Below are 20293 nucleotides of genomic sequence, written 5' to 3' on the forward strand. Positions count from 1 at the left end.
TTGTATCAAATGATATATACCCTCTCTAGCCATATGGCTGAGAGTATAAAAATACGGTTCGCGGTTGAATGGTTATTATCGAATTTTTAAAACTCTGCTTGGGGAGATAGCAAGCTTGGTGGGTCGATCAAAACATAGTTGCTCTGTTCCAGAACTGCACGAATGTACAAATTTTTACTACGATAACCGAATTTTCCTTTATGATATCGAAAAAATTTCAAAAATAGTAGAATATTCCAGGTTTTGGAACAGAGCAAGTATTGTAAGGTAAGGTTTTTACTACGATGGAACAGACCAATAATTTCAAAAAATTGGGATTTAATATTATTCACTTTAATTATCAACACGCAGAAACAAAAATAGGTTCTGTCAAAGTGGAATTTGGCACATAAGTTGGCAATATTGTAATAACCAATATCCTTAATTTATTATTTTTTTAAGTTTCTTTGCTATTCACGTTTAAAACGCAATTCATCATTGTAATAATTAACGCGATAAACTTCTTTCACTGCATTCATTTTCATTGGTAACCAAATGTTCTACATCTTCAATTATAAAAAAAATATGTATAAATTATTACACTCTATATATCTAACTAAAGTTATGTATAATAATTAGAACTATATCCCTTAATTGCTGGCATGACTTAAATATTTAAATCTTCGTCGGGATCTTCATCATCAAAATCGTCGGCAGCATCGGGAGTGTAAATAATGTTGCTCTCAGTGGCTTCCAATGCCCTGCAAAGAATAATAAATTGCGAAAATAAGTCGGTTGCATTTGTTTTTTAAATTTTACATTATTTACTTTTCATAGGGCATTTTCATGGCATTTCGCGCCATAATTTCCTCTTCATCCAATTCGATTTTAAATGTTCCAATTTGTTCTTTTTTGTCGCTATCCATATCGGCTGCGTTGGCATTCTTTGACACAGCATCAGACTTCTTTAATTGGACCATAAATTCCTTTTTAGTTTTGGTATATGTATAACGGTTATTTGTAACTCCGCCGCCGGGTTTTCTTGTTAAAACCGTTAGCTCCTTATTCGTTTGCAGATTCAATACAATGTCTGCCATATATTCACAAGCAGCGACTAAAAACAATGCATGATCGTTGAGCAGATGCTGCTTCGAAATCCAAAGAAACGTTCTTTTAGTATTTTCGTTTTTCTTCAGCTTGTTTAGACAACAGAAGATTTCGCAAGGTTTTTGATATGCCAACCAATCGGAAAGATTTGGTAAAATAACGTTCCATTTTTTGCATTCCGATAACTTGGTGCTGCTATTCTCAGCTAGGAATTTTTGCAATTCATTGATACCATCTAACTGACCATTCAAGGGATAGGTTTTTATGAAACCATCTTCTCCTTGTTCTTTGAGAAGTTGTGTAAGAAATTTCTGTGAAATATTCTCTCGACCTACATCATCTAGAATTAAAAAAAACCTTTAGTCAATGGAAATCTCTAACACCAGCAGGATGGCATACAAGGTTTTGTTTCCTTACCAAGAATTACAACAAGTCTTTGAGTTGTTACAATTAAGTTGGACAACATATTCGCACAATTGAATTATGAAAACGTTGATTCATTTGGGGGAGAAATCACCGACGAATGCAAGCTATCACGTTGTGACGGTTTGTTTACATTCACATTCGCTCAATAGGGATCTCTAAGTCGAATTTAAATTTGCGCCGTAAAAAAATCCGAGAAATCAAATTCGACTTCGAATTGTTGGATTGCAAATTCGGAACAAAATTTTACCATTGCATCCATGGTATAATAAAAAGGTAAGGTAGAGCTACCAGCTGATTACAATTTTTTTCTAAGTGTGCCCGACTGCTACCAATTCTGTTTATGTATTTATTGCTTTGAAAAATAAAAACAGAATATTTTCAAAATCAATGATTGGACGACGCGTACATTGCGAGATGTGCGTTAAAGCTAGTCGCCTGTTTTGTTATGGAATTGGAGGATAGAACTGTTTAAATCATATTTTTGGAAGAAAATCCATGCATTTCAATCATTTTTTTCCACTATTTAACTGATTTTAAAAATGAGGAAGTATTTTATTATTTGCAGTTCTGACTTATTTCCTACACATCCATCTATTTTGAACCGTTTTATGTTGTACTGAACTGTAGATCGGCTTCTATTAACAATCTCAGATATCTCACTTAGCGATTTATGGTTTTTGTAATGTTTTATTACAAATGAGGGTATATTAATGACAAAGTTAATATACCCTCATTTGTAATAAAACATTACAACCGTTTGTAACATCCCTAAATATTGTATATAAATTTATAATCAGCATAAAATTCTAAGTCGATTTAACGATGTCCGTCTGTCTGTTAAAATCACGATACAGGCCACATTATTTGACGCAGAGCGTCAAAATTTATCAGAATAATTTGTATTGTGGTCCATGTTTTGGTATAGTACCCATATAATGGTACCTCCCGACATTCGGTATTTTGATGATTTTTGCCACACTTTTTTACGGTCTTGTCTGAAAATTGGTATTTGTAGATCATAATGGGTCCTAGTTCGTGTGGCGAAGCATTTGGTATAGCCCCCATACAACGGTACCTCCCGAGATTCGGTATTTTGATGAATTTTTCCACATTTTCCCACGAATATGTCTAAAAATTGGTGTTTGTGGGTCATAATTGGTTCTAATGTTTTCTTTACCCTAAGGTGGAGGGTATTAAAAGTTCGACCCGATCGAAATTAATGTTTTTTTACTTGTTCATATGTAGAAGTTGCACACATCGTGTGATCCATGGACGACATTTCAGTTTTGAAATACACGAGTAAAGTATATATATATGTACTTTTTCGATCACATCGAGCCCTAATTTCAACGGAAATATATTATTTAATCAAAACTGTTGTTTGTACCTTTTGAAGAAGAAATGTATTAAATGTATTAACAATGGTAAAATTGAGAAGGTAAAGTCATTTCAAATAAACATTCCCATTTCTGTATTTTCTGTAATTTACCTTGTCAAATTGTCAAAACAGGTTCCTATCTCACAAATATACAAGGAGTTATACCCATTTTTAAAATGCCCTATTTCTCATTCTTTAGAAATTGTAAATATATGATTTCTTGACTTTACCTTCTTAATTCTACAACGCTGAAAACACTAAAAAACATGATAAAAAAAGGAACATGTAAAAAAGCTGTAAGTTCGGCTGGGCTGAACTTTGAATACCCTCCATAATTTGGAATGAATTTGGCAATTTTCAAAAAAATAAAATCCGTTACAAATTCTGTTATAATCTTAAAAATACCAAATATAGCCGTTATATTAGGGTCTAAACGACGACGTGGACCTGCATAGGTAACTTTTGTCATAAGCCATTATAATATTCAAATGCAAAAATTGAAAAAAAAAATCGGTGAATAATGTAGCTAAAATCATCAAAATACCGAACATAGAGAGGCTATATGGGGGTTACACCAAAACGTGGACCTGCACAGACAATTTTCCGTCATAGGCTGTAGTATCCATTACGAACTTCAAATACCAAATTTGAAATAATTCCGGTAAATAATGTCGCTAAAATCATGAAAATACCGAATATCGGGAGGTATTATTACGTGGGTGATATACCAAAACGTGGACCTGCACAGAAAATTTTCTGTCATAGGCTGTAGTATCCATTACGAACTTCAAATACCAAATTTGAAACAATTCCGATGAATAATGTTGCTAAAATCATCAAAATACCGAACATCCCGAGGTACCGTTATATGGGGCTATATGAAGACGTGGACCTGCACAGACAATTTTCGGTCTTAGGCTGTAGTATCCATTACTTACCTCAAATACCAAATTTGAAACATTTCCGGTGAATAATGTCACTTAAATGACCAAAATACCGAAAATAGAGAGGTACCATTGGGGCTGTACCAAAACTAGGTCCACATGTTTTTCATTTTCAATACCAAAAATCCTAAAGACATAATATACATTTGAGTACAATTTTATCAACCTGCTTCATTTCGTTCGGAAGCTAGAGTGATTTTCACAGATGGACAGGCGGACGAACATCGCTAAATCGACATAGAATGTTATGCTGATCAAGAATATACTTTATGAGGTCTAAAATGTATATTTCGAGGTGTTACAAACCGAATGGCAAACTTAATATACCCCCATACTATGGTGGAGGGTATAAAAGAAAATAATCAAAACTATAAGCTTTATATTGATGATAATGCAATTTTCGGCAAGCTTATGCCACAAAGGCGAATTGTGGAATTTTGACAGTTAATACATAAACCATGGTAGAACTAAGAAGGTAAAGTCATGAAATCTTATGCCATGTTTACGTTAGAACTTTTTGTAGGGTTAACCTACTTTGAGAGGATTTATTTGAAGTAAAAGTAATGGATATGACATGTAACAACCGTGTTCCAAGAAAATGAACGAAAAATCGCTGTGGTGATCCTTAAGTGGCGTTGCCGGTATGCTGGCGTTTAGCGCGGCTATGGCTCGTCGGATTGGGGGTTGGTTCTTGCCACTTGTAGACCTTTTCGGTTGAACAAACAAAAAATCATACCGGACTTCACACAAAATCTAAAAGGGGGATAAAAGGAAGCCTGAAACATGTCTATAAAAAAAAGAAAAAGAAACCGTTCACCTAAACTACAACCCAAATCCCAAACTTACTTTACTTTATCACCACAGAAAACAGTGCTCCTGGCGGCTGACCAACCAGGAGATATCCCTCCCTCCGAGAACACCTCTCGCCATGACGTCTACTTATCCCTGACGTCCCAGATTTGACCCTTAACTTACCACATTTTATCCCATGGCCACCACCTTTTTAATAGGGCTTTAAGCCGAAAACATATTTATCTTTTCTATAAAAAATTTGTACATTTTATTCAGCCAATTTTGCTCTTCAAAGATATGAACAATTCAACAAGGCTTTTATATGTTATAAAAAAAACATAATGACAAAAAAATCGAAGATATAAATTTACAGCGCCAAAATTATTTTAAAATATCATATTTGCTCCTTTCTCCTTTCAGGTTGCGATGGCGGTCGACAAAAAGTATGGAACAGTAAAGGCTGCTAATGTTTGAGGTTCTTCCCAATTGGTAAGTACGAACGTATTGTTAATGTCTAGCTTTTTTAATTATATTCCACGTTCAATTATTTTTTATGTTTCTTTTTTTTTTTTCAATTTTAGGGAAGGACAAACAAAGGAGTGGTGTCGACAACCAAAAAAATCGACGAGCGAAATAAAATGCCTGGTTACCTAACCTTGAATAGAGCTCTTTTCAACGTCGTGAACCTGCACCTCAATCAAAATGTGAGTAAGATTTAAATTTAAATTCATTTGTTTACCCCTTCTAATTTCTATCTTCCTTTCACAGGAAAACAGCGGAATTTAATTATTTAGCTTCGTCGTCCGTCTGTCTGTCCGGAGTTCAGTGTGACAAATGTCGATTGGGAATGATACCAGGCCACGCTGGAGCAGCAATGGCGTAAAATCTGCGCCTCCCACGATGGATTGGACGGGCGATGGTGTGGCTCGTTGACCCCAGTTTCCTGGTCTGGATATTTAGGTTTAAGATTTATTTTTTTTTTTTTTAGTTTTAGAATTTCAATTGTTTTGTTTTCAAATTTGTTTAATTGTTTCCAAACTTTGTTCAATTTTTTTCCAAATTTTGTTTAAATTTTAAAATAAGTTTAATTTTTTTAATTTTCATGAAATTATTTGTTTTAGTTATAAGTTTTTAACTTTTAAACTTTTAGCCTTTTCTTGATAAATTTTGTTTAATCGTTTTAAGGCTTTCAATTTTGTGTAGAAAAAGTTTGTATTTTGTGTTGTTTGTTTATAAGTTTCAAGCAAATAAAAAAAATGAATTCACTCTTCAACAAGTGGTTCACCACAAAAACTTCTGTTGGTTTTTCCTTTGCTGGTTACGGGGAGCCACACGTCCAATCTTCTTCGCTGGTAAAATTAAAAAGGGCAGATTTTTCTGGCAATTTTGGCCAGGAAATTTTGGTTGCCATTTTCTGAATATAATTTTTCCATTTTCTTTCTAAATTATTCCCCCTTGTTGACATTTTGCTAATTGGAATAATCAGCTGTTTTCTAAAAACGGTTGGCAACACTCTTCTTCTTCTTCTGGCTATCAATTATTTTCATGGTTACCCCTTTAAAAGGCGCACACCACAAAGCCAACTATCCTGCTGATATCCTTATCGAAGGATAGGGGGAAAAAAGTGCGACATTCGTCTCAAAAATAAAAAAAGGTATCACTATTTTGATGGGTTTATTAAAAAAGAAATCTGTGTTTGGCATCCCTAATAATCATTTTCTGATTTTCCAAAATAAAATTTAATTTCGGCGTGATTTATTTATCACAGTGTTAATCTTCCATTAGCCCATAGGAACATGGTATAATGCTTACGTCATACGCCACGCGTTATCTTTTAGTCTGACGTAAGGTGAATATCGATCGTAGTGACTATCGATAGTAGTGACGTTTATGAATGAAAACAATCGGAGTACGCGTCTATTGTAAATTTTTTTTGGTGGATTGGAGCACGGACGGACAGAAAATTTGGAGCTGCGGAAATTATAAATTATGGGTAAGTAGAGTGAAAAAAATTAAAGTGAATAATAAAATAATTAAAATAAAACAAAAGTAAGTGCCGGGCTACTGAAAATAACGTGTAAAACTAAAGTCAAAAGTGAATAAAGTGCCAAAAAAAAATGAATGAAAATTACTATCATTGACATACAGTGCGGGTGTATGTGAGAATTGTAAATTGCAAATATTGCATGAAGAAAAATAATCCACAAAAATCTAAGAAAATAATAAAGAAAATGAAAGGAAAAAAAGAAAAAATAATAATAAAGTGGTTTTTATGAAACAAGTTCAATTAATTTCATAAAAATAATTTAATTTCCTAATCAAAAAAAATTAATGATTTCCATCCAGTGTGTGTGTGAGTGTAAATAAAAGTAGCATTTGCATTTACAATGAAAAAATGCACTCATTAAGAAAAAATGTGACTTTGGCGGAAACAATAAGTTTGAAATACAATTCGAAGTGAGTGAGTAGTGAATAAAGATGGAACAGATAAAGAAAACAGAATTAAGGAATGAGTGAAAAGTGCAAATAAAAATTAAAATAGATAATGTTGCCAAAAGAAAAGAAAAATTGAAATAGTGAAAACAAACAAAATGCAAAAATTAACAATGTTGTGGGCAACAGAGCTAATGTGCAAAAAAACTAATGAATGATGACTGTTGGGAATAGTGAAAAAAATGGAAAATAGTGAAAAAAATTAGAATTGATCGGGCATAAATTGTGCGTGCACATATTGTGTTTATTTTTAATAACGAAAAGTGCAAAGAATTTAATTGAAATAAAAAAAAAGAAAACAAAATTAAAAAGTTGCAGAATTGAAAAAAAATTAATGCAAAAAGTGTTTTTATTTGCTGTGCAAATTAATATCAAAAAAAAAAAAAAAAAAAAAAATGAAAGAAAAATTAATTTAAATTAAATTGAAATACTATTGTGAATTAATTGAAAATAAAATATTTAGGAATTGAGCTTCGGTAAATTTAAAGTGACGAATTATGTGAAATGTTTTAAATTTTGAAGGAATAATTAAACTGTATAAAAAAAGGAAATTATTAAAGATAAAATTGAGAAAGTTATTCAAATCGGACGGACATATTCGGTGTGATTGCCTAAAAATTAAATTTTAATCTATTCGTTCTAAATTAATTTTTGAATTTGACTTAAAGTTTCCTCTTTTTCACAGATAACTAATATTCATTTTTCCTATTCTTATCTTTTCAGATTGGTGACTGCCTAGGCTTGGATGGAACGAAAGGTAAGATTGAGACCTGATATTTTCTTTTCTTTTGCTGTAGGGGTACCTTCAACTAGGTCCACACTTTGGCCAGATTGTTGGATACGGCATCATTTCAAATGCATTTAGATGTGTTTGATCGTGTCTTCCCGCTTCCAGACTCTAACGTCATAAATCGATTACTGACTGCTCTGCGACCTTGTGTACAACACTCTTCTGCCTTGTGCCATAGTTGCGTATGGGAATATAAAGGAAGAGTGCACAAATGGTCAAGGACAGTCATAAATTGACTGTTCAGGAATCGTAGACATATTGTTAGAGTCGGTAAATCTGGGATGCTTCCGCTCGTAATCCAACGAATTCTCCCTGACCACTGCTGTTGGTGTCTAGGCGAGTGGCCTCCTATGGTAACAAGAAAACGTTTTCGATGGTCTCAACTTCCAATAGAATGACTAGAGAATTTACGTAAATTGGATATCTAATTCACAAAAGGTAAGTAGAATTAGAAAAGCTTTTAGGCAATAGAACTTGCCTGTCCTGCAAAAACAGGAAATTACACGTGATGGTAAGTTCGAGTAATCCTGTTCTCCCTTTTTTTCCAGCAGGTGTACCATCGACTAGACCTTCAGCTTTTGTCAGAATGTCGGATACGATGGTTTGCAAATGCACTGAGGTGTATTTGTTCTTTTTGTCTTCTGGCTTCCAGACTCTAGTGTCGTAAGGCGGGTGAAGGACTGATCTGCGACCTCGTGTACAACAGTTCCCTGGCCCGTGCCAAAGAGCGAACGGCTACTGCTTCACCGCGAAAGGGGAATTGCACTAATGGTCAAAGACAGTCACCAGGTGACTGCTCCGGATGCGCAGACATCAACTAGAGTCGGTAAACCCAGAATGCTTTAATTCGTACTCTGACTTCGCAATTCTGACATCTGCTGTTAGAGTCTAGAAGATTGGACGCCTGTTCGAATAAAAAAAACAGACGGGATTTGAGAACTATGCCACCAACGAAATTTCTTGCCAGAATTAATCGAGGTACTACTGTCGGACCTTCAAAACTAGACGTAAGTTGTAGTTTTAATTCAATTTCATAGTTTTTGTAATTTTGCTCTGAAAATGGAGAAAAATTATAAGAACTTTATTTTTTATAAACAAAAATTTTATATTTTATAATCAATTTTTAGCCAAACAACTTCGTAAGTATGGCTTGAGAATGACATTTTATGTCTATTTTAATTTTTAAATTGTTCATTTTTGTTTACTTCTATTTTTTTTTTGCCATTAATCTTAAATAATGATATTTCACTAATTCATCTTTCTTTTTCTTTATGGTAAAAAAACTGGAGAAATGGGGTTCAACCTTTAACCCTACACACATCACACAGGAAGGAAAAAGCTGTCCTACAGCTTGAAAAAACTTGGGAATAATAAAGGACAATTCGTAAGTAGTAATTCAGGTTAGTCCTTATAATACTATATCGTAAACAATCCTAATAAAAAATGTTTTTTAATTCAGGTACTACTTTTATCAAAATTCAAATGGATCTTCAGGAACTCTTGGGAAATTCAGGTGAGTATTGGAAAATTTTAAAATTAAGAAAACTTTAAGGTAGAATTAAGAGTTTAATTTTAAATATTTTCATGTAGACGTTGCGGATTGATATTTCATTCTAAGATCTCCGCTCTAGTTTAAAACTGAAGTTAAATTAACTAGTATATAAATGCTCTCTCATATATATATGCTTTAGACTTCGGTCGCTATATATATGCAAAAAGAAAAAAAATTAATTAGAAGAATTTAAATCATCTAAACTTAAGCATTTATTGCTTTAAATCCTTAGCGTGAAAAATGCCAATGGGATGCCCTTTAAGATCTTCGACTTCGTAAAGGCATTTCCCAACTGGCTTCACAATGCGACACTTGAAAAATTTCTTATCAAGTTTAGCATTATAATTATTTTTAAAATCACTTTGCCTGAAACTTCTTCGAAACACTTCTTGCCCTGGGATGAACTTGACCTGACGAGTTCTTAGATTATAAGATTTTTCATTTCTTACGTATGCCTGGTGCAGACTATCTCTTATCTTTTCTCTAATAAGATTCTGTTTTACCGAATTTGGAATAAGTGTCGTCTCGGGGTCATTAAGAAGTTTTAGTTTCCTGGCTAATTTATAAAGACTAGCATGATTTATCATATTGACTCCAAAGAGCGCAAAATAAGGGGTAGTTCCAATGGAACTATGGACAGAAGATCGTAGAGAACATTCAATTTCTGATAAATTTTGATCCCATTCTCGGTGATCTTCTCCCAGATATGCTCGAATCGCTGATAAAATGGACTGATTTACCCTCTCCGAGGCATTTGCTTGCGGGGAGTGAAAAGCGGTCTTGATGTGGTTTATGCCAAAAAATTTAATCATGTGTGCAAATTCTTTGCTAATAAATTGTTTTCCATTATCGGACACTATTACTTCTGGGGTTCCAAATTTATGAAATACTTCACTAATTAAAAACTTTACTATATTTCTCGAATTTGCTTTGGCCATGGCTTTTAGCAAGACGTATTTTGAAAGGTGGTCTACCACAATAAAAATAAAACTGTTTCCCGTTTTAGTCCTGGGATAAGGACCTAAGAAGTCGACATAAATTCGTTGAAAAGGTCTTTCGGTAATTGTTTCCGATCCCATAGGTGGACGAAGAGTCGAATTAGCTGGTTTCGTCTCTTTACAAATTTGACAATTCTGTACGAAATTCCTAACTTGAGTATTCATATTAGGCCAGAAAAAGTACTCTTTCACCCTACGCAGTGTCTTGTGGAAACCTCCATGAGAAACTTGTGGTGGACAGTGTGCTTTTTCAATGATTTCCTGGGTCATTTCGCTGGGTACCCATAACTTCCAGGCGAAATCTTCATTAAGGGGAATACCATCGTAAAACTGTGTTCGTTTATACACAAAACCATCAACCACTTTTAGATCGGGAAGTTGTGAGGAATTGTTTTCGATGGTGTCTATCAAGGCTAAGTAATCATCTGTTTTAAAAGCTAAGGAATCAAGATCAATTAAAGATTTCACATCCAGGGAAATCTCCTCCATATCATATCTTGACAGGGTATCAGGTACAATGTTCTGGGTTCCTTTGCGATGCTCTATCTTAAAGGAATATGCCTGCAACTGTAGACTCCATCTGGCTAACCTTCCGCTCAGATCTCGGTGTGACATGAGCCATTTTAAACTGCTATGGTCAGTTATCACTGTGAAAGGCATCAGCTCTATATATGGCCTGAACTTTTTAATGGCCATCACCACTGCCAAACACTCCCTCTCAGTCACCGAGTAATTTTTCTGAGCAGAAGTCAGCTTTTGCGAAAAGTATGCAATGGGATGTTCTCCACCCTCATCGTCTCTTTGAAATAAAACTGCTCCTATTCCCAAGTCAGAGGCATCGCATTGAACATAGAAATGCCTGGTAAAATCTGGGTGGGTCAGGACGGGACTACTCACTAGGGCTTGCTTCAATCTGTCAAATGCTACCTTGGCCTCCTCCGTGAACGTGAAGCGTTTTCCTTTTTTGAGGGTCTCGAAGATGGGAGCAGCAATGGTGGCAAAGTCGGCAATGAACCTTCGATACCACCCTGCTGTACCCATGAAACTTCTCACCTGCTTCGCTGTTTTCGGGTACGTAAACTTTACGATTGTTTCCACCTTTGCCGGATCAGTTTTAAGTTTGCCACCTCCAACAATGTAACCCAAGTACCTTAGCTCTTTGAAGCAGAACTTCGACTTGGTTACATTTATTGTGAGTCCTGCCTTAGCCAAACAATCTGCCACCTGCTCTAACAACCTCAGGTGAGTGTCGAAGTCTGGCGAAACAACCAAAAGATCATCCAAGTAGACGAAAACTCTATCACGTAGTGCGCCAGGGATCACTTTATCCATTAAACGGCATAACCTTTGGGCTGCATTGCACAGGCCAAAGGGCATGACTGTAAAATGGTAAAGTGGTCGTCCGGGCACTGTGAATGCAGTTTTCTCTCTACTTGAAGGGTCCAGTGGAATTTGCCAGAACGCATCCTTCAGGTCGACACTAGAAATGAAATAGGTATCCCCCAGCCGACTGAGTAAACCTTCTATATGCGGCAATGGATAGGCGTCCTTGACCGTCAGTGCATTGATTTTGCGAGCGTCCAGGCACAAACGGTTCTTTTCGCCCTTTCGGACTAGAGTAACCGGATGACTCCATGGACTCTCGCTCTCTTCAATCACACCTAGGTCTAGCATCCTATCCAATTCCGCATACATAAGCTTCTGCACAGCCGGGGAAACGGGATAATGCCTATCTTTCACCGGGGCTGCATCGCGAGTGTCGATTGAATGGACCTCAGCTTTAGTCTTTCCCAAGCCATACTTGGTAAAACAAGGAAATTTGTCCTTTACTAGTTGCAAACGCTTTCGTTGCTCCTCGGACAAAGAATGGCTATTAACATCACTGATCTCAGGCTCACCACAGAGACTCACTTGCTGAAGGGACAAACTGTCCACCTGAGCGAACATTTGGAAACGTTTCATAAAATCTACCCCCAGAAACAACTCACGGCTCAGAGAAGGAACAAGATAAAATATGACAGAATGCTCCTGCTGCCTAAATTTGACCATTGTCGTCACCCTGCCAACGATTTTATGTGGGCTGCCATCAGCTGTTTTGATAAAGGAATGGAAATGGTTAATTTCCAACCCTGCCCTTTCCACAAAGTTAAGGCAATTTTTACCCAGACAGGAGACTGTAGCCCCACTATCTAACAATCCCTCTATCTCTTCACCGTTGATATTTAGTTTTGTATAGAGACGATTATCTTCCCCTTCAAATATGGTAGCCGAGGCTATCTCCTGTCGAATGCGTCTTCTCCTCTTGTATCTCTCCCTAGCCTTTTTTATTTTATTGGAAACTTGCCCAAAAATTCTTTCTCTCGCCTCGCAATATTCTTTGATTCGAATATGTAGGGGTTTCAACTCTCTCAATCTCGGTTTTATCTCTGAATTTTTATTTTCTCTCTCCTCATTCTTCAAAATAGAAAAGTTGGCCTTAGAACTACTACACTGCTCTGGGCTTAAACTGGGGTTGACCTCACCTGCCCAGACTGAGGTGGGTTCCTGGGTCGGTTTCCCTGACACTTCGGACAATCGGGGACGGTAACACCTTCTAGGCCACACCTATAGCAGAAAATCTTTCGAGGTTCCCGGCACTCCATCCAGCTATGACCCACAACACCGCAGTTCCAACATTTATATTTGGATGTCATGGTCACGGCATCAACTTCAATTTCACCTCGGGGTTCCTCTTCCATCTGCCAATCGATCTCATGCACTTTTTGTGGTGTGTTGTATCTCTGCTGTCTTTGGCTCCACACAAGATTTTCGGCTTTCTTCACCTGCCTATAAAAATCACCCAAGCTACTTATCTGAGCAGAGAAGATCATTTGAGCTAGAGACGGCTTAAGGTTGCCTCGCATTATTTCCACTATCTCGTGCTCTCTGTAGGGCGATTTTTGCTGTGTTCGTAACCGCAGCACATCATTATAAAATTCCTCAAAATTCTCTTGGGGTAGTTGACGCCGATTTAAAATTTGCATTTGAAGTTGGAATTCATTTTCAAATCTTTGGTATTGCGCCAACAAAGCACTTTCTAATTCCTTCCATGTGCGAAACTGGACCAATTTCCGGTGGTTCCAATACCAATCAAGTGCTGGTTTTTCCAAGAGTTGGTGAAATTTGGTGATTAGTATTTCATCGGGACAATTATAATCCTTTTTCAGTTCACCCACTCTGAAGATGAACTCTTGGACGCTCATGGTTTTGTCGGTCCCATCAAAAGATACTCCCCATTTCGCCAAATTAAAACGTCCGGAGATCTCTGAGATGGTACTGCTTGGTTGTTGATTGATTTGATTGATATGTGGTGTTGCATGAGTTCGGACTCCGGTGGCTGGCGGTGGTACCGATAAACTGGTTGGCGGCTGTGCTGGTGCACCATTTGATGTGAACCCTGGTGGCGGTTGGTTGAAAGGACCAAGTGACAGCAGTCTAGGATCGTGAATCGATGGTGGATTTACTGCCCGCTCCGGATATAATTGTTGGAAACCCCTTGCTACATTAGGCTGCTGAGACGTTAAGCCTGCCGCCAATGCATGTGAGGACAGAATGGCTGACTCCAGGGATGTCCGCGTTGGTGCATGTGGTGCCGCGGCTGGCATCGCCAAACCGGCTTGTGACAATAATTGATTTGTCGCCTCATTGTCCCCCAACAACGATCGCTTGGTCGCTTCGGCAATTCTCGGTATCAGAACTCTCAACCTTTCTTCTTCCTGTTGACGATATTGCAATTGAGACAGGGCGATGGCAGAATTAATAATTTCCCTCACCCCTGCACTGACTGCTGGATCGGCTGGCGGAACAATTGGCCTATTCTGTAGTTGCTGCAACCCGGTCAGGACACTATAGTTTGGTGACGCAACGCTTCCATGCGACCAAAAAGACGTGTTGAACGAGTTAGCGGCCTCTTGCATGCTTAAAGGAACTGGTGGCGGTGCCGATGAACTGGACCTTGCTGTTGGGACTGAAATCCCTTGAGCTGGGACATCCCCATGTGTTAAATGTGCCATATGAGAAGCAATGGGACCACTATGCGCGGCAGTTGTAACATGTTGTGCGTTAGAAGGAGCGCTGTGAACCCCGGTAACCACACTGCTTACGGCTGTAGCTTCGGTAGTGGCTACCGCCCCATTTTGCCCTAGTATCGGTCTACCTGCCAAACTTGCACTCGCAGCTCTAGTAAGAGGCATATTGCTACTTGAAATAATGAACCCAATAAACGAAAACACTCCAAAAAGGCAATACAAAAATATCCAAATTAAATCTGTCAAAAGATTTTGCTCGAAACTAAACAATCGTGCACTTAATTAGAAAAAAATAAAAGACAATTATAGTAATTAAACTATAAAAAATAAATTCAATGTAATTCAGTTCTTTCGACAATAATTCAAACTTTTCACTTTTACAGGTTATTCGGTACGGCATAAAAATTCTACTTTCCAGCAGAATAATTTCGATGAAAATACACTGGAAAATTCAAATGATGTTAGGTGGTGGATTTCTGGTCAAAATAGTGGTAAGTCAAGATCAAATAAACTGTTTCTGTGGGAATTCTAAAATGTTTCACTTTTTTTTTTTTACAGGGATTTGGTGAGTTACACTGGCAAAACTGATGAATTTAAATTGACTAAAACTGAATTGAGGAATAAAAATGGAATATGGAATAGGCGGCTTGCTCAGGCATACCTCAAGACGTTCCATGACCATACGACCAATGGTCGGAAGCCACGATTGTCGCAGGACCGATGGAAAATCTAGGTAAGTCTGAGATCAGCTACCAAATTCCGGGTACTGAAATTAAATATAGGCAGAAACTAAAATTCTAAAAAAAAACCCAAATTCGTTTGAGGCTAGCAGTTCACATTTGTGTAGCAGCGCGTCACCTGCCTTCTTATAAGCTGCTAAGACGGGTCTCCACAAATGAAAACTGTTAGACCAGACGAATTTCTTCAACGTCATAACTTTAAAATATCTGAAATTTGAACTTTACTGAAATATGAAATTTTATTATAAATGCTAGTGCAATTAGACGTATTGATTATCTAGAACGACTAAGCCACTAGAAATGAAAAAAAAAGGTTTCATATTTTTCTTGAAAAACAAAGGGTGTTTTCCCGAGTCTTTGATGAAGCAACGCGTCAGGTATTTTCAATTAAACCTAGACGGGACTCATTGAAGATTCACTGAAAACACATTTATACACTACTATTAACAATTGTTAAAAACTAACGACATGTCTCAGGCCCCACGTTCTGGGCGCCATTTTGTAACAACCGTGTTCCAAGAAAATGAACGAAAAATCGCTGTGGTGATCCTTAAGTGGCGTTGCCGGTATGCTGGCGTTTAGCGCGGCTATGGCTCGTCGGATTGGGGGTTGGTTCTTGCCACTTGTAGACCTTTTCGGTTGAACAAACAAAAAATCATACCGGACTTCACACAAAATCTAAAAGGGGGATAAAAGGAAGCCTGAAACATGTCTATAAAAAAAAGAAAAAGAAACCGTTCACCTAAACTACAACCCAAATCCCAAACTTACTTTACTTTATCACCACAGAAAACAGTGCTCCTGGCGGCTGACCAACCAGGAGATATCCCTCCCTCCGAGAACACCTCTCGCCATGACGTCTACTTATCCCTGACGTCCCAGATTTGACCCTTAACTTACCACATTTTATCCCATGGCCACCACCTTTTTAATAGGGCTTTAAGCCGAAAACATATTTATCTTTTCTATAAAAAATTTGTACATTTTATTCAGCCAATTTTGCTCTTCAAAGATATGAACAATTCAACAAGGCTTTTATATGTTATAAAAAAAACATAATGACAAAAAAATCGAAGATATAAATTTACAGCGCCAAAATTATTTTAAAATATCATATTTGCTCCTTTCTCCTTTCAGGTTGCGATGGCGGTCGACAAAAAGTATGGAACAGTAAAGGCTGCTAATGTTTGAGGTTCTTCCCAATTGGTAAGTACGAACGTATTGTTAATGTCTAGCTTTTTTAATTATATTCCACGTTCAATTATTTTTTATGTTTCTTTTTTTTTTTTCAATTTTAGGGAAGGACAAACAAAGGAGTGGTGTCGACAACCAAAAAAATCGACGAGCGAAATAAAATGCCTGGTTACCTAACCTTGAATAGAGCTCTTTTCAACGTCGTGAACCTGCACCTCAATCAAAATGTGAGTAAGATTTAAATTTAAATTCATTTGTTTACCCCTTCTAATTTCTATCTTCCTTTCACAGGAAAACAGCGGAATTTAATTATTTAGCTTCGTCGTCCGTCTGTCTGTCCGGAGTTCAGTGTGACAAATGTCGATTGGGAATGATACCAGGCCACGCTGGAGCAGCAATGGCGTAAAATCTGCGCCTCCCACGATGGATTGGACGGGCGATGGTGTGGCTCGTTGACCCCAGTTTCCTGGTCTGGATATTTAGGTTTAAGATTTATTTTTTTTTTTTTTAGTTTTAGAATTTCAATTGTTTTGTTTTCAAATTTGTTTAATTGTTTCCAAACTTTGTTCAATTTTTTTCCAAATTTTGTTTAAATTTTAAAATAAGTTTAATTTTTTTAATTTTCATGAAATTATTTGTTTTAGTTATAAGTTTTTAACTTTTAAACTTTTAGCCTTTTCTTGATAAATTTTGTTTAATCGTTTTAAGGCTTTCAATTTTGTGTAGAAAAAGTTTGTATTTTGTGTTGTTTGTTTATAAGTTTCAAGCAAATAAAAAAAATGAATTCACTCTTCAACAAGTGGTTCACCACAAAAACTTCTGTTGGTTTTTCCTTTGCTGGTTACGGGGAGCCACACGTCCAATCTTCTTCGCTGGTAAAATTAAAAAGGGCAGATTTTTCTGGCAATTTTGGCCAGGAAATTTTGGTTGCCATTTTCTGAATATAATTTTTCCATTTTCTTTCTAAATTATTCCCCCTTGTTGACATTTTGCTAATTGGAATAATCAGCTGTTTTCTAAAAACGGTTGGCAACACTCTTCTTCTTCTTCTGGCTATCAATTATTTTCATGGTTACCCCTTTAAAAGGCGCACACCACAGACAATTTAAAACCAAATCCAGTGGGTTAACCCTCATATATATAAACGTACTATTATGTTTATATGTTTACAATTTTTTCAAAATTATACATTTTATTGTCAAATTTTTTATTCATAAATCCTTTGTATTTACACAAATCAGAGATGGGAATTTTTATTTGAAATGTCTTTACCTTCTTGATTCTACCATGACATAAACTAATATATCCAGTGTTTTGTAAACGAATGGTCATTGTAAAATTAAGAAGGTAAAGTCATTTCAAATAAGCATTCCCACCTCTGCATTTTCTATAATTTACCTTGTCAAATTTCAATGCTAAAAAAACCGTTCCCATCTCTGATTTTGTGTGTATACAATGGATTTGTGAATATAAATGTTGACAATGAGATGTCGTTAAATGAATAATTTTGAAAAAAATTGTAAACATATGATTGCATGTCTTTACCTTCTTAATTCTACCATGCGAATGGTAAACTATCAAGAATACCAATTGGACATTATATTATTGAGTTGATGCTATAATTTCGCCCCCAACTATTACATCATACAACCACTTGTGCGATATATATTCGTTCATATTCCAGTCCTGTTTCCATCCCACCCTCAGATAGTATAAAACACCCTTAACAATTGCGTATATTGAAAACAGATGGAAAAGGAAATGGATATATCAAAATCGCTTATGTGGGTGGTGACCTTGAAAACTTGTTGCTTCCTCCCGTTAAAATAACAGAGAGCGTACAAATTGAAGAGAGCATTGGGAAATTGTGTTGTCAATGCAAATTTAGTTAACAATTGTTTATGCTGAATCACATTTTTAACAAGTGCAGTCTATAATTGGACAACGTCGAATATATTTTGAGATGAAGATTCCCTAGATTTGAAAACTTTTTGGTAAGCATAAACCCTGAACTAATAATTAGGTTGCAATTTTCAATACCAAAGACCTAAAATGGTTAAGACTAGACAAAATGTATTTTGAGTAAATGTTTTGTTTCTACAATACACAGAGCAACAGCTCATGACAGAGACATGTTGATATAAAAGCCACAATTACAGAAACAAATAATAAATAAAAATTTAAAAAATTCAAAATTTTTGTATCAAAATTCCATTCCATAGACCTTTCCAAAAATGTGCATATTGCCTTAGCGGTTTAAATCAGTTAACATTGGTAACTATCATGGTAGAAGAATATAGGTAGACGCGTCGACACATCTGCTGGGACAATGAACTGTCAAACCAATTTTGGAATTGAAAATGTTGAATGAAAAGTTATTTAAATTTGTAAAAATTGTTGAAAAACGCGAATTATAATAGCCTCCGAATGACGTAGTATAAGAAAACAAATAAAATTCTACTTATATTTGAAAAAACATTTAAATTTTTTTGACATATCAATGCTCCCAAGCGTTGATGCATCTACCTGTATTCTTCTGCCATGGTAACTATAGTTGTGTTCCAGAACCTGCAAATTAGTACTAGTTAGCACTAATTCTGCTACAACGCGTTCCCGTACTCCAAAAACTAGCAAAACTTGCAGCTCTCTCGAGAAAAAAATGGCGCTGAGTGGTGCACATTTCTGCTTGTTTTAGCTACATGAATTTGGCCGAGCAAAAATGTGCATATTGTAAATTTGACATTTAATTGGCAGGGCTAACAAGGTTGAAAAATGTATTGATACATTTCAATAAAGAAAATGATCAACTTGAAAACTAAAGGAAAAACTAATATTTGTCGTGCAAAAAACAAAAAGAGAAAATATGGAGCAACTGACGTATTCACTTTTGGATGATTCCAGCAGTAAAGAGGACTGGCTGAATGAGGAATCAGATTATTAATTATTATTATAAATTATTAATTTTAACTTATCGTCTTCAATACTCATTTTTTAAATGTTGCCGCTCTTTTCAGTTAGGTTTCACCAGTCCGATTTAGGCTGTTTACTTTTGGAATTATGAATTTTGACATTTTATCGCATTTCTGCTAATTTTCCGTTCCCTTATTTTTTGAGCAAACCTAAATGAGAATGACATTTCGAACTGTTCTCTCTTCTGCTAGTTTTACTACTAAAAAAGTACTGGAACACAACTTATGATGTTATGATATCATAACAACCATGGTAGATGAATAGAGGTAGATGCATCAACGCTTTGGAACATTGATATGTCAAAAAATTAAAATATTTTTTCAATATAAGTAGATTTTTATATGTTTTCTTATACAACGTCAATCAAAATTTGAATAATTTTTCATTTGTAATTTTGTCCCATCAGCTGTGTCGATGTGTCTACCTCTATTCTTCTACCATGATAACAACAGAGGTAATTTCACAGGGGTGCCATATTTTCACAATGTCTTGTCCTATCTTTACACTTCTATGTCTGATATCATAACAACAGGGGTAATTTCACAGGGTTGCCATATTTTGAGTCTGTCTTGTCCCATCTTTACTCTTCTATATCTATGTCAATACTTTGTGAAAATTGTTCGCTTTCTTCATACAAAATCCACGCTGATTACGTTCTCGATTTCAAATAAATAGAAGTACGATGCGATGCTAATGAGGTGCAAGTACATAAAGAGTTTTTTTACTGGCTTAAGTCATGGGCTGGATTCTTTGCAAAATAACAAAGGAGTTTCAAGGTGAGAAGACATAGAAGGCTTTTTGACAGGCTTAAAAGTGAGAATACATAAAACGCTTTTTTGGCTGGCTTCTAAGTAGAGGAACAA

At 36.1% G+C, this 20293-nt stretch overlaps 1 protein-coding gene and 1 long non-coding RNA gene across 2 annotated transcripts; one reads left to right on the top strand and one right to left on the bottom strand.

The window, feature by feature from the left end:
• Positions 1–332: 332 nt before the first annotated feature.
• Positions 333–1667, bottom strand: LOC101891601 (elongator complex protein 5). Its single transcript, XM_005187489.4, has 3 exons — positions 1504–1667; positions 808–1426; positions 333–740 (listed from the first exon to the last, which is right to left on the bottom strand). The coding sequence occupies exons 1-3, from the start codon at positions 1550–1552 to the stop codon at positions 647–649; spliced, it is 762 nt and encodes a 253-aa protein (XP_005187546.1). The 5' UTR covers positions 1553–1667; the 3' UTR covers positions 333–646.
• Positions 1668–4540: 2873 nt separating this feature from the next.
• On the top strand, positions 4541–5557 carry LOC131806947 (uncharacterized). The gene is made up of 3 exons (XR_009344239.1): positions 4541–5115; positions 5208–5330; positions 5395–5557. It is a non-coding gene; the product is annotated as an uncharacterized LOC131806947 (long non-coding RNA).
• Positions 5558–20293: the final 14736 nt, after the last annotated feature.

The sequence above is a fragment of the Musca domestica genome, unplaced genomic scaffold (assembly GCF_030504385.1).
Source record: "Musca domestica strain aabys unplaced genomic scaffold, Musca_domestica.polishedcontigs.V.1.1 9, whole genome shotgun sequence".
Lineage (NCBI taxonomy): Eukaryota > Metazoa > Arthropoda > Insecta > Diptera > Muscidae > Musca > Musca domestica.